The sequence below is a fragment of the Maniola jurtina genome, chromosome Z (genome assembly GCF_905333055.1).
Source record: "Maniola jurtina chromosome Z, ilManJurt1.1, whole genome shotgun sequence".
In the NCBI taxonomy this organism is placed as follows: domain Eukaryota; kingdom Metazoa; phylum Arthropoda; class Insecta; order Lepidoptera; family Nymphalidae; genus Maniola; species Maniola jurtina.
This window is the reverse complement of record NC_060058.1, coordinates 6,607,801-6,628,837: the sequence shown is the minus strand read 5'-3', so window position 1 is coordinate 6,628,837 and position 21,037 is coordinate 6,607,801. Positions and strand designations below refer to the sequence as shown.

At 35.5% G+C, this 21,037-nt stretch overlaps 1 protein-coding gene across 1 annotated transcript in view; it reads left to right on the top strand.

Annotated features, from left to right (window-relative positions):
- Positions 1-21,037, top strand: part of LOC123880395 (dendritic arbor reduction protein 1-like) — an 88,950-nt gene that overhangs the window by 406 nt on the left and 67,507 nt on the right. The window contains exon 2 of the mRNA XM_045928493.1: positions 4,641-4,712. Within this exon, the coding sequence (XP_045784449.1) occupies positions 4,641-4,712 (72 nt within the window). The remainder of the gene's footprint in view (positions 1-4,640; positions 4,713-21,037) is intronic.

The window sequence follows — 21,037 nt, the reverse complement described above, 5'->3', positions numbered from 1 at the left end:
AATAACATTCTAGTGAAAATATAAACAATTATATATATCCGTTATTAAGTAACTGTATATGTATTTCAAGTAAATTATCGTATCAGTAATAAATAATACATAATACTTACGCAAAATTATCGCGTAAAATCCACCACTGAAAGTGATTTCCTGGCGGCATTCTTTGCGCTACAAGTGTTAATACAGTGGTTTGGAAAAATAATCACAATATTGTACAAAGTTATCCATCAGTACATATTACATTATTTTTGCAAATTGTTGTATTATTAAAAATATAACTGAACGTCAAGTTTTTCAGTATTAAGTATACAGTTTCAGCTGTAAGTAGTTTTCAGTAAATTGAAGCGCGTTTTTGCACCTCTACCTCACGGCGTTGATTATAAATATTAATTAAAACTTATTACAAGTAAAGAAACGAATCCTTAAACCATGCCCATAAATAAAATGTCATAAATGGTAATATGATAAAGTTACCCGTAGGATACATAATTTGTTCTAACATTTAGAATACCTACTAAGCAAATTCTTTAAATTGAGCATTTTATTGAATAAAACTCCTCTTATTCCAAATTCCAAAGAACATCCGTGAAACTTAAATCATATAACATATATATAAAAGAAGTGTTTTGTGGTGTACCATAAAAGTATATTCATTCATTCGTTCAAGAGTCTGACTAACTAACACATCAACGAATAGCTGTAACCACTGACGGGCATTTAGGTTTTTCCTATAAAGTATAATTCCCTAAATAAAAAATTTTCTGAAACTCCATGCGAAGGCGGGGCAACCAATATGTTATACATAAAACTGCGCCTAATTGAACCTGATCCGTATTTAGTTCACAATAACTAGTTAAACAAGTGTAAATTAAAAATTTATAACACCCCCGACAAGTGAAGGTTACAGTAACTAGAAAAAAGCTGATAACTTTCAAACGGCTGAACCGATTTTCTTGGATGATAGCTAAGAACACTCTCGATCAAGCCACCTTTCAAACAAAAAAAAAACTAAATTAAAATCGGTTCATTCGTTTAGGCGCTACGATGCCACAGACAGATACACAGATACACAGATACACACGTCAAACTTATAACACCCCTGTTTTTGGGTCGGGGGTTAAAAATACCTTAATTGACTAATGTGAACCGAGAACGCTCATAGAAAAGACATCAACGCCGACCGACGGAATCGCAAAACAAACTAAAAGAGAAAGGGCGTTCCTCTCTTTGTAGGCTTTATGTTTAAATATTTTTCAACTTCGTTAATAGTAATAGACTGAAATAAAGCTTATAAGAAAAAGTTTGACACAAATTGCAATAATATTTTTGAGAACTGATCTTTTTAACCCCGACCCAAAAAGAGGGGTGTTATAAGTTTGACGTGTGTATCTGTTTATCTGTCTGTGGCATCGTAGCGCCTAAACGAATGAACCGATTTTAATTTAGTTTTTTTTTTGTTTGAAAGGTAGCTTGATCGAGAGTGTTCTTAGCTACCATCCAAAAAATCGGTTCAGCCGTTTGAAAGTTATCAGCTTTTTTCTAGTTACTGTAACCTTCACTTGTCGGGGGTGTTATAAATTTTTAATTTACACTTACACATTTTACATTTAATTACATTTACATTTTTACATTTAATTTACATTTACACACACACATAATGTTTTTCCGATAGGCAAGTAAAATATAACCTCAATATCAAAATCTTTGAATTTTTTGTGAAAGGAATTCTTCCCTTTTCAAGCATGGTAGAGTCAAGTAAAATTATAATATATTTATATTATTATAGAGTTATTTTATATTTAAGGTACGATTATGAAGTTCATAATATTTTCTAAAATCTACTTTAGGATTAATCCTTACTTTCAGTACAGCTAAAGCTAAAGTAAACAAAGCCACGAAAGTTTGTTTAGCAGTTTTAATACAAGTGTAAATTAAAAATTTATAACACCCCCGACAAGTGAAGGTTACAGTAATAACTAGAAAAGAGCTGATAACTTTCAAACGGCTGAACCGATTTTCTAGGATCATAGCTAAGAACACTCTCGATCAAGCCACCTTTCAAACAAAAAAAAAACTAAATTAAAATCGGTTCATTAGTTTAGGAGCTACGATGCCACAGACAGATACACAGATACACACGTCAAACTTATAACACCCCTCTTTTTTGGTCAGGGGTTAAATACAACAGGTACTCACTGTCCTGTAATAATATCTTGTATAGGTTTTAATAACAATAATAATATATAAAACAATATAATAAGAAGTTATAGCTCTACTAACTTGGTATACAGTAGTATGCAAAGCGAGAGTCAGAAGATTCTTGTTTTTAAGAATAAATAATAAATAACTACAGTTAGATGAGGCTCGAGGTAATCGTTTGTTTTCTACAATAGACTTTCGAGGCTTTCCTATTCTTCAAATTAGCATATTAACTGAGAGATTCCGAATGTATTGCATGTCAGCTTGTGAGCATATATAACCGGTGATGTGCTATGAAGTGGTGTCAAATGGATGTAAATAAGCTTAAACTTTAAATAAATCTGATTGTTATCGTTGACGTCCCCATTTTGGTTGGATTGATTGACTTTTATGTGATGAATATTAACTTTACAAGCACAACTACAATATATATGTTACATGCATTCTAGATGCTATCCATGTTACGTGGATCATGGATGTTTCATCATTCTTCATAAGGTTACATGTACTCGTTATTTCCTTCTTTTATAAATTTATACGGCTCACTGAATATCTGTTATACTAAATACTCTAATATTATTAACATATTAAACATATTATTAAATGTTCGAATTGAAGTTTTATATAAGCAATTGCATTGTGGGCATAAAATTTCCGCTGCGTCTTAGATTAATTATATTATTATTTTAAGTGAAAATCCTGTACTCATTTGCTCGTGTCTTGTGTTTGCTTTCGGGTTCGTGAAAATGATAAATATAAACTGGCAAACATTAGAAATGAAATGAAATGAATTTAATTATTTCATGTAGTACAGACGGTCGCAGTGCCACTATTTGTGAAGATGGAACCATCAACCATGATCATTACTTTTGTTTTGTGGCCAAGACTACTGTCATCGGTTTAGCATTGGAATTTCTGATTTTCCCTCGTTTTTGTGAAATATTGCAAAAAATGTGCACTGCTATATTCAATCTTAACCACTGTCATAAGGCCGCATCCACTTTGCATGCTTTTTCATACGACATTTTGTCGTACGAAAACGTACGCAAAGGCATGAACAATCCCGATCATTCAAGTCCTATGGGACCCCCACACTGCACTTTATTCGTTTAATGACTATAACGAGAATAAAAACAATTAAAAGACTTTAAAATTCCCTTGCAATTTGAAAAGCACATGTTGCAGTAAGTAGGTACCTATATAATAAATAAATAAATACAAGTGCGCCACGAGTTCTGTAAGCAATTATAAAAATAATAAGCTTGATTTTATAAATGCCTTCAAACTTATATTTACAACCCGAAAGTTCAAAGTAAACTTTGAGGTAAAAGTGTTAAGACGATTTTCCGGCAGGTCTAAGTTGCTTATACTCAGGCAATGTAAAAGTAGCCTAAATTTTTCCATTTTATGTATATTGTTATTGCGAATCTATTGCAGCTCTCAATTACTATTTGAAACAGTACCTAATAATGAAATCTTGTATGGCCTAGAACATGCCGAAAGTTAAAATCCAAGTCGATGGAATTTCTGTTCCGAAATACTTGACCTTTTGTATAGCTTATTATAATGTTATCTTGTTCCTACTTTTATTGTATACAAAACTTAATCTGCGAGCAATTATTACACACTTTAAAATACACAAAGGGTTTCAATTAATCAATTACCAAATACGAGTACATATTTTATAAACTACTAGCTAATGCCCGGTATGCAGTGCGATGGGCCTCATGCGCTATCAATTGCACGTTAATGTCAGAAATCTTCACGCAAGTGCCAGCAAAAACTGTACAAAGCTTAAACTAAAGTGGATGCGCAAACGCATAGGTAATGAAAAGAAAATCATAAATTATAATATTATAAAAAACAGATAGTGGCTACGACTTCGTAAGCGTGGATTTAGGTTATTTTTCTACAATCCCATGGGAACTCTTTGATATTCCGGAATAAAAAGTACCAAATGTCCAATTACAGGACGCAAACTATCGCTGTCCCCGCCAAAATCAGATTAACGGATCGCCAGTGAAATGGTAACAGTCAGACAGACAGACATAATACTGGTATAGATTATTATACAGCTACTGTTATAATAAATGTAAGAATTTACCAGAATTTAGTTTTTCTAGCAACATTTTTATGTACCTTACACATGTTACGCGTGGGTGTAAAAAATGATATTTTCTTTTTTTGGAGTCCGTACCCTCAAAAGGGAAAATGGAACCCTTATTTAAGCACTTCGTTGTCGGTCTGTCATGTCTAGGAAGACTCGCCAAGGGAATCAATATAGGGCACTTCCCGTTGACCTCCGTGAATTTGTCGATACAACACAAAAAAAATTAAAAAGTGTTATTTATGAATGATGGTACGGAACCCTTCATGTGCGACATTTGCTGCTGTTTTTTTTTGTAGAAGCAGCAAGGTGTAATTAATTATCAACATTTCAGATAGTCCCGGGTGGCGGTCGCTGGGGTACTCCACACACCGTTGGCCTCCTCGACTCTTGGTTTCAGATGCAGGTTAGTAGTTAGTCCACAACATTTCAGCATATTATACTGTACTAGACTTTTGATACCTTCCTGGCACAGTGGAGCACTGTGGGCTTAATTGTCTCTGGTCTGGTCTGGTGGGAAGCTTCGGCCGTGGTGAGTTACCATCTTACTGAAAAAGCCGCGCCACCAAGCTATTTAGCATTCCAGTACGATCTATGGGTTTAATAAAAATTGATATGCCCCTTCCAAGTCAGCTCGCTTTCATCTTAGACTGCATTATCCAAGTAAGATAGCAGTCAAGGGCAAAACAATGTAATGAAATTAAAAAAAAGACTTTAATTGCTTTGAATTACGTATTACTGGTGTTTTTAAGTTTTGCGTAGATATATATAGCGAAAATAGGTAAGCTTGACCTAAAAAATAGTATGATATCAAATCCATAATCCACTAGAAATATTCAATACATGATGCTGTTGTTGAACCGAACGGTCGTACGGAATGAAAATACCTTCGATGAATAAATTGTCAAACTTCTAACAAGAGCTTTAAGCCATACATATTGAATAACTTGAGCCTTGTCACGCAGATATAAAGACCAAAAGTCAGGTTACTCAAATGTAAAGCTATTTATGTTACTTGTTCTTATTTGTATGCTGCAGGCAATAATGACATTGTCACGTATGAGCGACATGCCTACATTTATATATTATCATCTGATATAATGGAAATACTTTTAATAACCTGTTTTTAGGGTTCTGTAGTCAACAAAGAACCTTTTTAGTTTTGCCATGTCTGTCTGTCCATCCGTCCAGGGCTTAGCTTAGAGACTCTTAATGCTAAAAAGCTCTAATTTATGCATGGGTATTATCATATTGATTACGCCAACATAGTAATTAAATGCAATTTTGAAAAAAAAAATAAGTTTTTTAGGGTACGTCCTCTGCACGTAAAGTGGAGGCGAATTTTTTCTCGTCTATCTTATGGTGGCTTGCATATCATTCCTCATATTTTGACTCACCTGAGAGTAGGTACGATTTCAAATCTTAGATTTAACATAGTAGGTACCTACTGATGCCCAATGGATGAAAATTATCTTCCAAATCTCCAAAGGCAGCACCTTTTTTTTGGATTTGCGTCAATGTTACTTACCCAGCACAATCAATTCGGTTCCTCTATTTTCAATATTGTATTATTGAAAACCTATTCCATGCAGACGAAGTAAGGGCATCATCTAGTATTTAATAAGGACTCTCTATAAGTATATTTATTGAAACTAAATCTATATCTATACTACTAATAAATGAAATTGAAGTGCCTGTCTGTAATTTCGAAATATCTACTTCATATTAGACTAATATGATTATTAAAAAAAAAAAAAATGCGTGATTCTGTTATGATGGTACATCGATAACCGAATCACACGTTTTCAAAATCTTTGTCTGTCTGTCTGTCTATCTGTCTGTTTGAACGGGCTAATCTTAACGGCTGAACCTATTTTGACGGGACTTTCACAGGCAAGTGGAGGATTAACCAAGAAGTAACATAGGCTACTTTTTTAAACGACTTTCAAAAATTGAGTTGTGTTTTTCTACCTATGTATACCGATATCGCCGAGATTTCTGAACCGATTTGCGTATTTCTTTTTATATAATCGATAGAGAAACTTTGCAACATTGTTCCATAAAAAATTTGGATTCCAACTCCTCAATCCTGATGCTGCAGGGGACCTGACCATCAAAGCTGATGGGATTTAAAAACTGTCGGTTACAAATTGATATTGAAGCTATCTATACGAAATAAAGATATTATCGTTGACCTCGAGGACCCACCTCCTCAACCCTGATGCTGTAAGGAATTGCATTCCTAAAGCCTGGTGATCCCACGGGTTTTTTAAAGGATCATCCGTTTAAATGTTTTTACGAAATTTGGTACAGAAATAAATCCCGGTGATAGGCTGCTACGGGTAGGCTATTTTGGTCCTGGGAAATCAAAAGTTCCTATGGGATTTTTAAAAACTGAATCCGCACGGGTGAAGGTGCGGGCATTATCTAGTTTAAAATAAAAACAAAGTCTGAAAATTTATTACTAAGATCCAAAAAGTTCTGAGAAATTTTTTTTTAGAACATATCTATACTAATATTATAAAGAGGAAACCTTTGTATTTTTGTATGTTTGTATTGAATAGGCTCAAAAACTACTGGACCGATTTCAAAATTTCTTTTACCATTACTTAGAGGGATTCTTCCGAATCCGTATAGGCTATTTTTTATCCCGGAAAATCAAAGAGTTCCCACGGGATTTTTGAAAAACCTTCATCCACGCGAACGAAGTCGCGGGCATCAGCTAGTTAGGTATATAATGCAAAGAATTTGTTTTTTGTACTTAACGTAAAATCAGAGCTTATGTAGCCGAAACTATAGTGATACTAAAATATATATACCTACTGTGAATCGGGACATATCCTAGTACAATAGAACGTATGGCAGACATAAGTGTATTCGAACAATTTACACGGTACATAACGTGTGCGGCGAGCAATGTCAACGCGCAGACACCGTGTCGTGCATGGGAATTGATATCGATGGGGTAAGAAATGATCTATACAAAATGATTTCATTATTGGAAAGCCAATTTCGATAAACGTTCCTAATTTACTCGTAACTTAAACTGATTATTTTGTTTAGGAAAAGTTTCAAACTAATTTTAGGCTTTATACGGCTGCAAGCTCAGCTGAAAGCAGTGAGTTAAAAAAACTAAGGCTGCTTACATGGATACGAAGCTGCACTAAACATTGTACAAATTAAAATTTGAAATGTGAAAATAAGAGTTTAGATTAATGAATTTTTCGTCGATTTATATAAAACATACACCTAAGCGAGATATCAAAAGACAAGTAGATATGGATGCGAAAAAAGGTATAAGAATTGAAGTAGCCTAGGTAAAAATTTTTCAATAAGAGTCGTAACAATCATTACAGTCATAAATAGAGCAGTATCCATGATAACTCACTGCTGAATCAAGAGGGTAAATTTTTAATTTTTACTTGTACTTAGTTATTGGTACTTAATTACTAGTACTTATTAAGGACCTAAGTAATTAAGTAAATCATATAACAAACAATCACAGTATATTCTACTACGCCGTGTAATAATTGATAAGTAACAGATACTTGTTTTTGCAATCAAACAAAAACTGCACTAAACCACCTGTTAGAAACGATTGATTTCCAGAACGTATAAATTCCGATGTACGGTTTGATAAAGCAAGAAGACCTTGTACGTAATGCGTTAGTGAATGCTTTCTGTTATCAACGAGCACGCGAGGGGTGCGTACACGCATGAGCGATTGCCCGATCAAGCATTTTTTTATAAATCCGTTGCCCAGTTTTATGTATAATTATATTGCTGATAAGTATTATTTACCTAAGTAGATACTAATTTGTAGTTATCTATTATTTAACAGTTTCTAGTAATAGTGTTACTTATTCAAATAACGCAATACCGCTTCCTGTGGCTTGATAACCTGAATGCTGTTGAAACTATTATACTATAAGAATGCGATGGGCCGAAAGTGTGAAACGCATGGATGACGAAAAACGGGAGAGCCGTGGAGGCAAGGTAAGTGCTCTAGAGGTCAGTAAATTGACACAGTGGAAAGGACATGAGGGTTTTGGAAATCAGGAACTGGCAGAAAGCTGTTTCTGATCGTCTCCAATGGAGAAGTTTGCTTCACCGAGCCAATGCTCATCCAGGGTTGTAGAGTTTACATGATGATTATATCTATGTAAATAATGATAATATTAGTGAAGTAAATTGTAAAAGTATTATGCACTTCTAAAATTTTGAGATAAGAGACACCAAGCGAAACTTTTAATATTTTTTATGTATGTTATGTATGTTTTTTTTTATATTTTTTATGTATGTTCCCCGATTACTTAAAGATGCCTGGATCAATTTGGAATTATTTTTTTTGTTTGAAAGGGTATACTTTGCAGGTGGTCCCATATAAAGATGAATATCTTCGAAAATGGAGAACAGAATTCCTCAATGGATAACAGTAAATTGCTCGCGATCAGTGTAAAAGCTTAGTAAACAGTAGGGTTTTAACTGGGCATAGCATATTATAGTACAGTGGGGCCACTAAAAATTGTGAAATAAAAAATTTTCAAAAAAAAAACCGACTTAAAAAACCACAAGCACTAAAAAGTAAAAAAAAATTTTTTGTTTTGATTTTTAATCTCTATGTACTATGATGTAGGCACTGAATTGTACTCACGAGTCGCGATGTGGTAATCATGAAGTTGCGCTTTCCGGGCCCGAGCCGATGCTGCGTGTAAAGTAATATTAAACGCATCATTAGACCCGCGCGCACTGTGACATACGCCATTGTTCTGGTCTCTAATTTCGTCATTCTTACTGATTCCATCATTATGTCTGCATGAAGGGTTAATTTTTAGGGTCCAGTCCAGAGAAATAAAGGAACTCTAATATAAGGATAGGCCTCGATAGCTCAACGGTTGAGGAGCGGATTGAATTCCGAAAGGTCGACGGTTCAAACCCCACCCGTTGCACTATTGTCGTACCCACTCCTGGCACAAGCTTTACGCTTAGTTGGAGGAGAAAGGGGAGTATTAATCATGATTAGCATGGCTAATATTCTTTATAAAAAAAAACTCTTATAGGATCACTTTGTTGTCTGTCTATCTGTCAAGGCCCGTCAAGGGAATCAAAATCTACAGGGTGCTTATCGTTGACCTAGAAACATGAAAGCCAGGTAGCAATGTCTTGTAGCACAAGTAAAAATTCGAAAAGGGTGAATTTGTGATTACATCTCAAGTTTTTTATAACATGTAAAAAAATTAAGTGTTATTTCTTGTACGATGGTACGGGACTCTTCGTGTGCCAGTGTGATTCGCTCTTGACCAGTGTTTTAACTTGTCAAGTTTTTAACCCCCAACCCAAAAAGAGGGGTGTTATAAGTTTGACGTGTGAAAGGTGGTTTGATCGAGAGCGTTCTTAGCTATAATCCAAGAAAATCGGTTCAGCTATTTGAAAGTTATCAGCTCTTTTCTAGTTACTGTAACCTTCACTTGTCGGGGGTGTAATAAATTTTTAATTTACACTTGTATATTTTATTAAATAATAGCTAATCCCCGCCGTGCGTTTAAATAAGAATCGCGCGTCACCCGTTGTACGTTGATGGTATTTCAGAAACCGTCACTGAAGTGAAATTGTCTCGAGACTCATATCCCTGTCTGACTTTTGATCAACCGGAAAAGACCTGTGCTGTTGTAAATATCAAAAACAACCGTACCGTTCAAAGTCGTAATGCATCGTATGACAGATATGCGAATGCCTAGGTAATGACTAACACTAACTTTTATTTATACAATTTTGTCGTTTTTAGGGTTCCGTACCTCAAAAGGAAAAACGGAACCCTTATAGGATCACTTTTTCTGATTTGTAAATTATAATAAACTATCAGCTAGCTGACCTGTTTCATCGGGTAGTATTTCCAAAAATTCTTTCTTAGTAGTAACGAATAGGAAAAACTACACGCAAAATGCAAATCCCATCCGTTATAAATACCTAATAAGGCTAAACTTTACAATATCATCGTACAGCTAAAATAAGTTAACTACATAGAAAGCTCTCTTGCAAACTTTGAATACCAGTTGTTTATGATAATTGAAATGATTGTTATTAACTGCAAAGATATTGTAATCCTTTCTAGTGGCTAATTTTATGCACTCGATCGGATTTGAATATGATTATATGTAAATAATTGTCTGATAAAATCTTATTTGTTATAATAAAATGTAACACAATAATTCTTGGACATACAAATTCAGTCAATTTTATGAAATTACTAGAAGATGCCCGCGACTTCGTCCGCGTGGATTTAGATTTTTATAGATCCAGTGGGAACTGTTTGATTTTCCGGGATAAAAGTTGCCTATTTCGATTACAGGGATGCAAGCTACTTCGGTACCTTTCATACAAATCGGTTAAGTGGATGGGTCTTTAAGAATCCCGCGGGAACTTTTTGATTTTCCGGGATAAAAAGTAGCCTATGTCCGTCCCCGGGTATAAGCTAACCCTGTACCAAATTTCGTCAGAATCGGTTACACTGTTGGTCCGTGAAAAGTTAGCAGACAGACAGATAGACAGCCAGACACACTTTCGCATTTATAATATTAGTATGGAAGTATGGATTATTTTTAGTGGGAAATAAAAACGGATAAGTATAATAAAGACTAAACTCAATTCGGTTGGCTATGCTCTACATCTATTTATGTTTACAATTTTGTTTTTAACCCCCGACCCAAAAAGAGGGGTGTTATAAGTTTGACGTGTCTATCTGTGTATCTGTGTGTCTGTGTATCTGTGTATCTGTGTATCTGTGTATCTGTGTATCTGTCTGTGGCATCGTAGCGCCTAAACGAATGAACCGATTTTAATTTAGTTTTTTTTTGTTTGAAAGGTGGCTTGATCGAGAGTGTTCTTAGCTATAATCTAAAAAAATTGGTTCAGCCGTTATCAGCTCTTTTCTAGTTTTCTTGTAGAAAAGAAGGTTAGATAACCGTTAGGTTCATAATATTATGTCGATAGACAAATGTCAAGCTGTCAAGATGGACGTTGCCTAAATACATAATTATTTATTTGAAAATGATGTTTTGGAAAACTCAAATACTTTGGATCGTCGGGGGTGTTATAAATTTTTAATTTACACTTGTCTATAGTAACAATCAGTAAATATTTTAAAGTTTACATATAGAAGTCGCTTTTTATTCAAATAAATTATGATGGTAGCGCCTCCGTACCGAATTGATGTTCACCCTCAATATCAATTAACATTACACACTCCAACGAGTTTACTAAGTTGCGTAAGCGCAAACGTAAATGAGATTCATATAAAGAAGAGGGTCGAAGAGGGGGGAGGAAGGGGGGATAGTGACAGGATTCACGGTCCAACTGACGAATACAATGATCGCACTCAATACGTGATCGATTATGGGTCTGTAGTGATGTATGTATCTATATGTTTCATTATTTGTTACTTTGAGTACGTTGGTATATCTATAGCCGTAACTGTATGTGATTTTATTTTATGTTCGTATAAATAAATCGGTAATGAACCGTGGGTAGTGTGGTCTAATCGTATCAACATCATCACTACATACTATAAAGTACCTAAACCAGCCAAAGTTCTATTTGCCATTAAGCCTCTGAAAGTACTAAACGGACATCTTAGTATAGCCACAGTCAACTACTTAATATTATAGCTTCAATAGCTAGAGTAGGTACTTTCGGAGGAATATATCTTGAAACGGTAACTCAATTAATAGATAATTTTCATAAACGCTTACGGCGGATAAGCAACCGCCACTTAGGCTATAATTAAATCCAAGTAGATTTAAGTTAAGAAATAAAATTTTAGCGTATCTAAAATCCTTAAGTTACAGTTAGGTATACATTAATATAATAGATATAACTAACTTGAAACATAGTATCAACACCATTGATAATGATAAAATCCGCGAAGACATTATATCAGTTGCGGTGTTCAAATACCGATTTACGTGTGTACACGTACTTACGAGTACGTGTCACTGGAAACTTATCACGATATCAATAAGTAAACTGAAGGAAACCTCGTTACTTGGAATATCGGAATGGTTTTGTAAGCTTACTTTAGGTATGTTTGCACTTTTTTAGTCGGCTTCGACTCACGACAATAGAAATACCAAAGAAAATTTCTCAATCATTTTCTATATCCCAAAGTTTTAAGTTCATTCAATCTGGGTCTAGACATAGCCTTTTTAAGAGTGCGCCACCACACAGGTCCTCTCCCACATACTCTCATTGCATTTTAGAGGTCATCCGTCCAGTCAGCTAGGGGTATAAATTAATATTGCACGTACCGGTACACGGATTTCATTTTTCAGCAGCTATGGACTCTGCGACATATATAATTTGCCCACTCCCCACTAATCTTGCCGTCAGTAACTCTGGTTCTCTTACGAATTCGCTAGTTGTGGATTTTACCAAACAGAGAGACGCCCAACATAGCTCGCTAAGCGACTTTAAATTTCTGGGGAAGTCAAGCTACATATGTCTGAATTATGCAGCTATTGGTCAGATTTCCACAAAAGTTGAATTAAAACACAAATTATTATGGTATAGTCAATTAAAACACTTTAAGGCGCCATTAAATTACTCGTAAAGTGTCGCGCTTTTCAAGCTTTCAGCTATTTTGTATCATATGAATGAAAACGCACGACTGCAGCGTTACACCCACGCTGCGGCTGCTAGTCAGTTAGTTCATCGATTGAAATTGAATGGATTTTTTTAAATCTTAAAATTTTTTTTTCTTTTTTGTCAGCCCTAGCACAGACTACGGTCTATTTGGGCTGCAAAATTCCAAAGACCAGTCTGTTTTTTATCTAGTGCTTTGGTCTATAAGAACTGGTGAAAAATGTTTCTCTTTAAATTAAGTCAATTACTAAATAAATAAAAAATAAAAATAAACTTACAAAGCAGCGCGGGCGCAACGCTGCAGTCGCTTTGCCTCCGCGCCGCCAGATTGCGACAAATTAGAAGGCGCCCGAGGTACTATATGTGGTTTTACAGTGACGCTTTCGCCAGCGCTGTTGGTAAGCGTCGCGGGCCACGAGCTTTGCGTCTCTTGAATCGTTACAATAGTCGCGCGGATGGCCCGCGCTGACGGCAATTCGGCCACCGCGCTTACCACCCGCGCGCTTACCACCCGCGCGGACGGTAAGCGTCACTGTAAAACCAGCCTTACCTGAGTGATGACCGGACCCTTATATATATTATTTTTAAATACCCGTATTTGAATGGAAAGTGCTCTAACAAGCTAAGTTTACACGAAAGAACATTTATGTAATTCAAAGAAAAACTAAAGAGGTACGTAGTCACCTACTACATAGGACAAAGGGAAATAAAAATGTTTAACGTTTCTCATAATTTAGTTTAACTGCCTTCTAACGAGATGCCTCCACTATTTCAAGTCTGGTAACAAATAAATACACGTATAAATATTTTCGTGAATGACTCATTAATGACCATTAATTTTTATCACCGTTTTTATTTAGAAGCCTGTCGTGCTTTATTAGAAACGATCGCTGATTGTATTTAGGTTAGCTATTCATTTCAAACAACAATTTTTTTAAACATGTAAATGTATAAATATATATTTCAGGAGCTCGCGGCTATTGAAAAATATCAAATTTTTAAAAATTACTTCATTCCATAAGTACTAGGTTTTTTCCAAAAAAAAAGAATTAGGGATATTATAAACTAAGTTTTTTAATTTTCCGCCATTTCTCACTATCGGCTTTCACTAGACGCTAGACAGACTCTAGTTTTCTTATGATTAACGAGGCTTGCATGGAACAAACACATTATAGTAATTATTTATTGATCTCAGGTAAACAATTATTCAGTATCAAATGCATATATCCATATCGCCTGTGAAGCAATTATTCGAATTTGTTCCGTAACACGTTATGGTCGTCGGTCGAATTCCTTACGTTATGGTTATTATCATGTAACAATGAAACAACACTTACTTTATCATTTTGACTTACATTTTGATTACATTACTAAATATTTCCTAATATATTTTCGCAGTTAATTGGGTCTTCTGGTGACGAAAAGCTGGCGCATACTTTGGCAAAGGAGCAAAATAGCAGTCCAGAAAACCAGCCAGTATTCTTTAAACAGCACAGTAATTAGACAAGGCTAGCTTTAACTTTTATAGTAAAATTTTCAACATAAAAAAAATTCAATATTCCCTTTATCCCATTCTTTAAAGTCTGTAAAGTTGATTCGACAAAAAGGTCGGACATTTTAGTCTGCTCAGTAGTTTAAAAACTATCCATAAATTCCCAGATTGTCATCCCAGAAATCCAACTCTTATTAACTTTCAAGTTCATACCTAGATCTCACCACTCCACTAGGGATGTCGTCAAAATTAAGTTGATTTATAAAACCAAACTTTATAATGCAATTTTTCTTACCTTTAATTTCGACGTCATGGTTTTTTAGACCTTAATAAATTCCTTACCATACCTACCTTATAAACATTTCGCCTGCCTATTGTAAAAACCAAAAGCACCTACTGAAATACGGAATTGATCCGGCCAGTACAAAATCTGCCAAGTTATCTGGGTTAGGGCGTCGCGACCCCAAAACTTTGTCGTATGCCGATGTGCGAGCGAGACAGCACTAGCTGACCTAGAGTAGCAGGTTGGGAATCCGGAAGATATGAAGAAACCGGCTTCACGATGCATTTTTTCATTCAATGGAAAGCTCTGCCTTTACTTTGCAAGCCGTTGAGATTTTTTTTTCTTTTAGGTATTTATGGTTTTCATTTCGCCTCAACAGGTAGATACGCTTGGTACGAGTTTGTTCATAAGTAGTTCATAACAACAATAACTGTGCGAATTTCGTGATTTACTCGAAATCATAATACCAGAGTCGAATTGACTTAAAACTACTACCTCTTTTATTTTAATTTTTTTTGCTGTTTGCGATAGTTCGATATGTATGACGAAACTTTACTACGATTTTCATTTTCAGAAAACATAAGTACTTAATATGAGGAGTAGATGGATAGATTAGAAAATTGAATGTTGTCTCTCTACCGATGAATAACTTATGAAGGAATTATTGCAGTTAGCAGCTGAATATCAACATTATTCATGTCAAGGCTGATAAAGATACTAAAACCCACTCGGTGGCCACCCTCAGCGTATATTGGGAGGCTCCGAAATCTCTTACGAATACCACGTGCAAAGCTAGGCGAATCAGTTAATGTTAATAAGTATTGACAATATTATATTCGTACGATGGCTTAGTAGCCCTGGCTTAGCACGGGTTGGCAGATAACCTAGACTAAATATGAATGTATTTTCTTTACTATCGAAATGTTCTAAATGATGGTGAACCCCCATTGAAGTTCATTTACAAGCTTAGAATATTATACAATTAAAAACCTCGCGTACCGAGGGTTCCGTACCTACTCGGGTATTTTTTCCGACATTTTGACGGACGGACGGACGAACGGACAGACAGACAGACAACAAAATGATCCTATAAGGGTTCCGTATTTCCTTTTGAGGTACGGAACCCTAAAAAGGGCAAATTGTTGTCTTGTTTTATATAAATTTATGAAAAGAGGATCATATCATATGACATTAATCTATCATTGATTTATAATGTCATCAAAAGGGCTGGACCGTTCGCGATACGAGCGAGGCATCTCGGAAACGGTTGCTTTCTACCCTGCGGCTACTTCACACATTCCAGCAGCTGGCCTCGGCGCAAGTGACTGAATAACGCGAAACAGAGAGTTGTCATACTACTTGCTAGAGCAGCAATGGGAGCAGTGTGGGTTTAATAAAAACTGCCATACCTACTCCTGCCAGGTTAGCCCGCTTCCATCTTAGACTGTAGGTATCATCACTTACCACCAGATCAGATTGCAGTCAAGGCTTTTTTTTAAATTATATAGAGTAGCGCTTGGCTGCAATCAGACCTGCTAGCAAGTGATGATGCAGCCTAAGATGGAGAGCGCTTATCTAGAAGATGCCTATTCACTCTTGACTTGACGCCTAACTTATTTTTGAAGAAAAAAAAAGTTAGTTCACTCTGCTATGTCCCGCAAAAACTCAACCTGATTAGTGTAAATGATCACCAGTCATACTCAAAAGCTAAAGTCATAGCGTTGGATTAATTCTCATTTTACCTTCAAACTAGCTTTTTCCTGCGACCACTCCCATTCCCTTTCATAAAAGAATCCTGTTGGAAAAATATTTTAGAGAAACCACTAAAGAGAATAGGGAATAGGTCATGTTACTAATACAAATATATTCGTAGATGGGGGCCCTTTTTTTACGCCTAAGGTATGAGGTCTGCTACTCTATGGTCTAACTCAATACTAATCACGGAGCATTTCGTGCGTTATACAAGCTCAGATATGTTAAAAGATTAATCAGCAAATCCATCTTATGCTTTTGATTACTAAAAGTATAACATGATCAGATCAGAGGTCATATTGAAAGCAGATTTAAATAACTGGGTAGCAGAATGCTCTTTTCGCTAGATACCTACTTCACGAAAAGTGTAATGCTCACTTATGGTCATTATGGCAAATAAAATTCATTTGCATGATCTCATTGAAATTGATCTTCAATACATAACAGCAAATCACAAAGAACCACGGCGGTGTGATGTACAGGTCAATCTAAGAGTGGTGAACATTTATATATTATACCTAATAATATATATTAAGGTGGTTTTGTTTGATATTTGGAGAAAAATCAAGAGAAAATACTTAAAATGTTTTTCTGTTTAAGTACAGTATGTCCATGTCAGAACAGTTGTGTACCTGTTTTATTCAATGAAAACTAAACAACTGGACATATTCTTTTGAGATTGTTTTGAACAGGCACACAGAACTGCAGCAATGCACAATCCTTATGGTCTCTCTGAATATAGCCGCGTTTTGAAGCGCAAAACTGAAATTACAGATATCAGTGGCACGCAACTTCTTATATAATACCTACTTATCTACGCAAACCTACTTATGTACTTATGCGTAAGTTAAAGCTCGTTGATTTTTCTATTGCATTCGCCGCATAATTTAGAGAGGCCATAGAGACTGCCGTAGAACCTAATAGCAACCAAACTACATATTTATAGAACACCAAATTCAGAATGGCTGAAAGTCCATTTAAGTCTCATATTATTCACAGCGTATGCAAACAATTCCTAATAAGAAATTAAAATATTTAACAATGTCTGTCTGTCAATCTGTTTTGTTTAGTTTCACTATGCAATCTCTCAGATAATCTTGATGAAATTTGGCATAGAATGAAAGTGGCTTATGGACATAGGCTGCTATTAATTTGAGGGAAAAGGGATTTTGAAAATGCCTTAATCAACGCGCACAAAATCATGTGTAAAAACTAGTACCTAAACTTAAATTTAAATATCATTTCGAAGTCCAGTGACTCGTCGCCCTCGTGTTTTCTTCCTTGTCCTAGTTAAACGTGTCATCGACATTATACCTTTGCTATGTTTGCCTTGCTTATCACTTATTGACACTTTCAAACAATTTATCGGTCGACAAGACTCAAAAATGTAGCTCAACGTGGACATAATATTGTACGAACACCAGTTTTTCACATTACTTACATATAAAATCGATCAGTAAATATTTTATCACATCGGTGGCAACTGGTAATAAGTGGCAATTAACGATACCGTGCGTGTAGAGCAATTCATTTAGCATCATTTCTTGTTCACTTAATGACGGCGGACGGATGATCATCGTATATGCTGTTGGATTACAATTTTTTATTGATGATACCTCACAACGGTAGTAGAAACATATTAATGAAATTTAAGAATTAAATAATATCCAATAAAATTCAATGAATGTTTATTAAGGTCTGACCGTGGTCGAGTTTTGTTTTGAGTTCTAAAAAATTTGATATGTAGAATAATGTGAATCTATCTTTGGTATTCTTGCACCTGAATCTATTGGCCTCTTCGAAATACATTAATGTATTGCAAACGTATCTAGTGTGCGTATCTTCAAAGATCAGCAGGGTAAAAAATATACATTTCCTTCCGGCCTTTTTTATCATATATACTTAGATTATGCTAGGTAGACTTCGTCCGCGTGGATATGGATTTCGTAATAATCCTATATAATTTTGTTTTTCCGGGATGAAAAGTATCCCAATTCCATCTCCAGAATACAAATTATCTCTTTGTCATATTTTGTCAAAATTAGTTTTGCGGCTTAAGTGTGAAAAGGCAACATAGACAAAGTTATTTTGGCATTTTATAATATTACTTTGGAATTTCAAAGACATGATCGATATAAAAGATATCTAGATAGGAGAGTGACATTTTGCGGGCAACTCTTGATAGTCCCGCATTCCCATGAATTGCCTGATTTATTCGTTCAACTCGAACTCATGTCGTTAAGTTAGTTAATGTGATGATACAATCAGACATGATGGCGAAGTGTTTTAGTCGTGCGCTACCATCAGGCACCTTTAGCCTTAATGCGTCTTTAGAGCTTTGTTAAACAAAACGCACCGTTACACGGCAACGGCGGTGTGCGACGTCAGCGCCTGGGGCGGAGGACGCGGGGCACGGGCCGCGGGGCGGGACACTTGCGCGCGCGCCGACGAAAGTGATCGGCGTTGTAGACCACGCAATTTGCAGAAATTGCACTACCGTGGCCGGTGTATACAGACAGTTTACCCACATTCAATATTGTATTGTTACAATATGAAATACCAAACATGGATGCGGCTTCAAATATTCTAAATGCCTGCTTATAAGATTCGAGTATGATTTTCTAATAAGATAAATAATTAGCGCCATTTGTTCACTGTATGTAGACTTTAATTTATTTAAGTCTAGAGAACAGCTTTATGATGTAACTTTATTATAAAACACTTTTGTAAAGATCTTACCAATAATTAACTTGTCTTACTCATCATCAGGGAACTATGCGTCATAATACGAATTAGAATTACATGCATAATTCATATTCATATAAATAACCATAAAGTGGCTACATATTATAAAAAGTGCCACCTCTGCGTATGAATCTTCTGCGTCGGCGACTGAATGTTGGTCAGGTGGCCTGCGGAACAAGACAGGTTAACGTACCCGATAAACATACCATCGTAATTCCATTCAACTCTTTTAAGCCTTTTTAGACACTGCAACAAATAATTTAAGCGATATCGCTTAGAGTTGCGACATTGGGAAATTGTAGAACTCCACAATGGGACGATCTCCGCTAAGTGTTCGGGTATCGGTGACAATTGTGCGATAACGTTGAATGTATGCTGATGGTGTTTTAGAGTACCACTCTTATACCGGTTTAAGTAAAAGTAGAATAAATTGTATTTTAGAAATTAGCGCCAAGCCCATTATATATTTATTTCTAGTTTCAACATTTTTCCCCGTTTTCATTTTCACATCTCACATTGCTTCTTTAAAATCGAAATGAATTCTCTTTGTCCTCCTGCTGAGATAAAGCTGAAGTTACGAATTGCAACGAGTATAGTTTGAACCCTCGACCTTTCCGATTTCGGTCCGCTGAGCGTTGAGCTATTGAGACGTTAAATAATACAGTGTCACATAGAGCAGAGCTTTAGTTTTGTAAGCTCAGTAGCAGTAAGCGGCAGAGTTGTCGTGACAATGGTTGGAATTCTGAGACGTCGGCCGCAACTCGCGCTTAGCGCGGGACGCGGGTCAAACATTCTAATGTATGACGCAATGCTTCATGGACCGGGTTTGCACTCGTCTCACCGATTCCGTACGCTAATCGGCTTTGGACTATCTAAGCATATTCATTTTTAAATACACAGTTCAATAGAAAACAAAGAAAATAAGCTAGCGACATATTTTTAACGAAGTGTGTTTTTTCTTTTTGGGCTCACTCCTTTGATGGCAATCAATAAGATATTTGTTTTTTTTAGGATGTGCCTTCTATTAGTTTAATCGCGGATCATTAGGCGTCAGGAAGAATAAAGTTGTGCATGAGTAAAAGTTAATTTTACCTTAGAATAGAATAGAATAGAATAGATTTTTATTCAAATAAACTTTTACAAGTGCTTTTGAATCGTCAAATAATTTACCACTGGTTCGGAATGCCGTTCCTACCGAGAAGAACCAGCAAGAAACTCGGCGGTTGCTCTTTTTAATTGTTCAATTTATAATAATATTCTTATTATTGCTTAGTTAACTTAGCTCTACCTTAGTTAACTTCAGTGGACGACCTGCGTCCGTCGTGGACACCTATCCGTTCACGATGATGATGAAAATAAATTTCAATATTTAAAAATAATATTTACACAAGTGTAAATTAAAAATTTATAACACCACCCACAAGTGAAGGTACCTACAGTAACTAGTAAAGAGCTGATAACAAACGGCTGAACCGATATTTTTGGATTATAGCTAAAAACACTTTCGATTAAGCCACCTTTCAAACAAAAAAAAAATTAAATTAAAATCGGTTCATTAGTTTAGGAGCTACGATGCCACAGACAAGATACACAAATACACACGTCAAACTTATAACACCCCTGTTTTTGGGGCGGAGGTTAAAAAGAAGTCAAGTTAATTATTCTGTGCAGTGAGACTCGAATAGCTTATGAATCCTCATAGCATTGTACAAAATATAGATAAGGAGAAAGCATTTATAGAATGAAAGCGTAAGTAGTTTAAATGTATTTTCAATTAACCCTTGTCACATAAGTATTTTAATAGATATTTACTGAAGTTAGA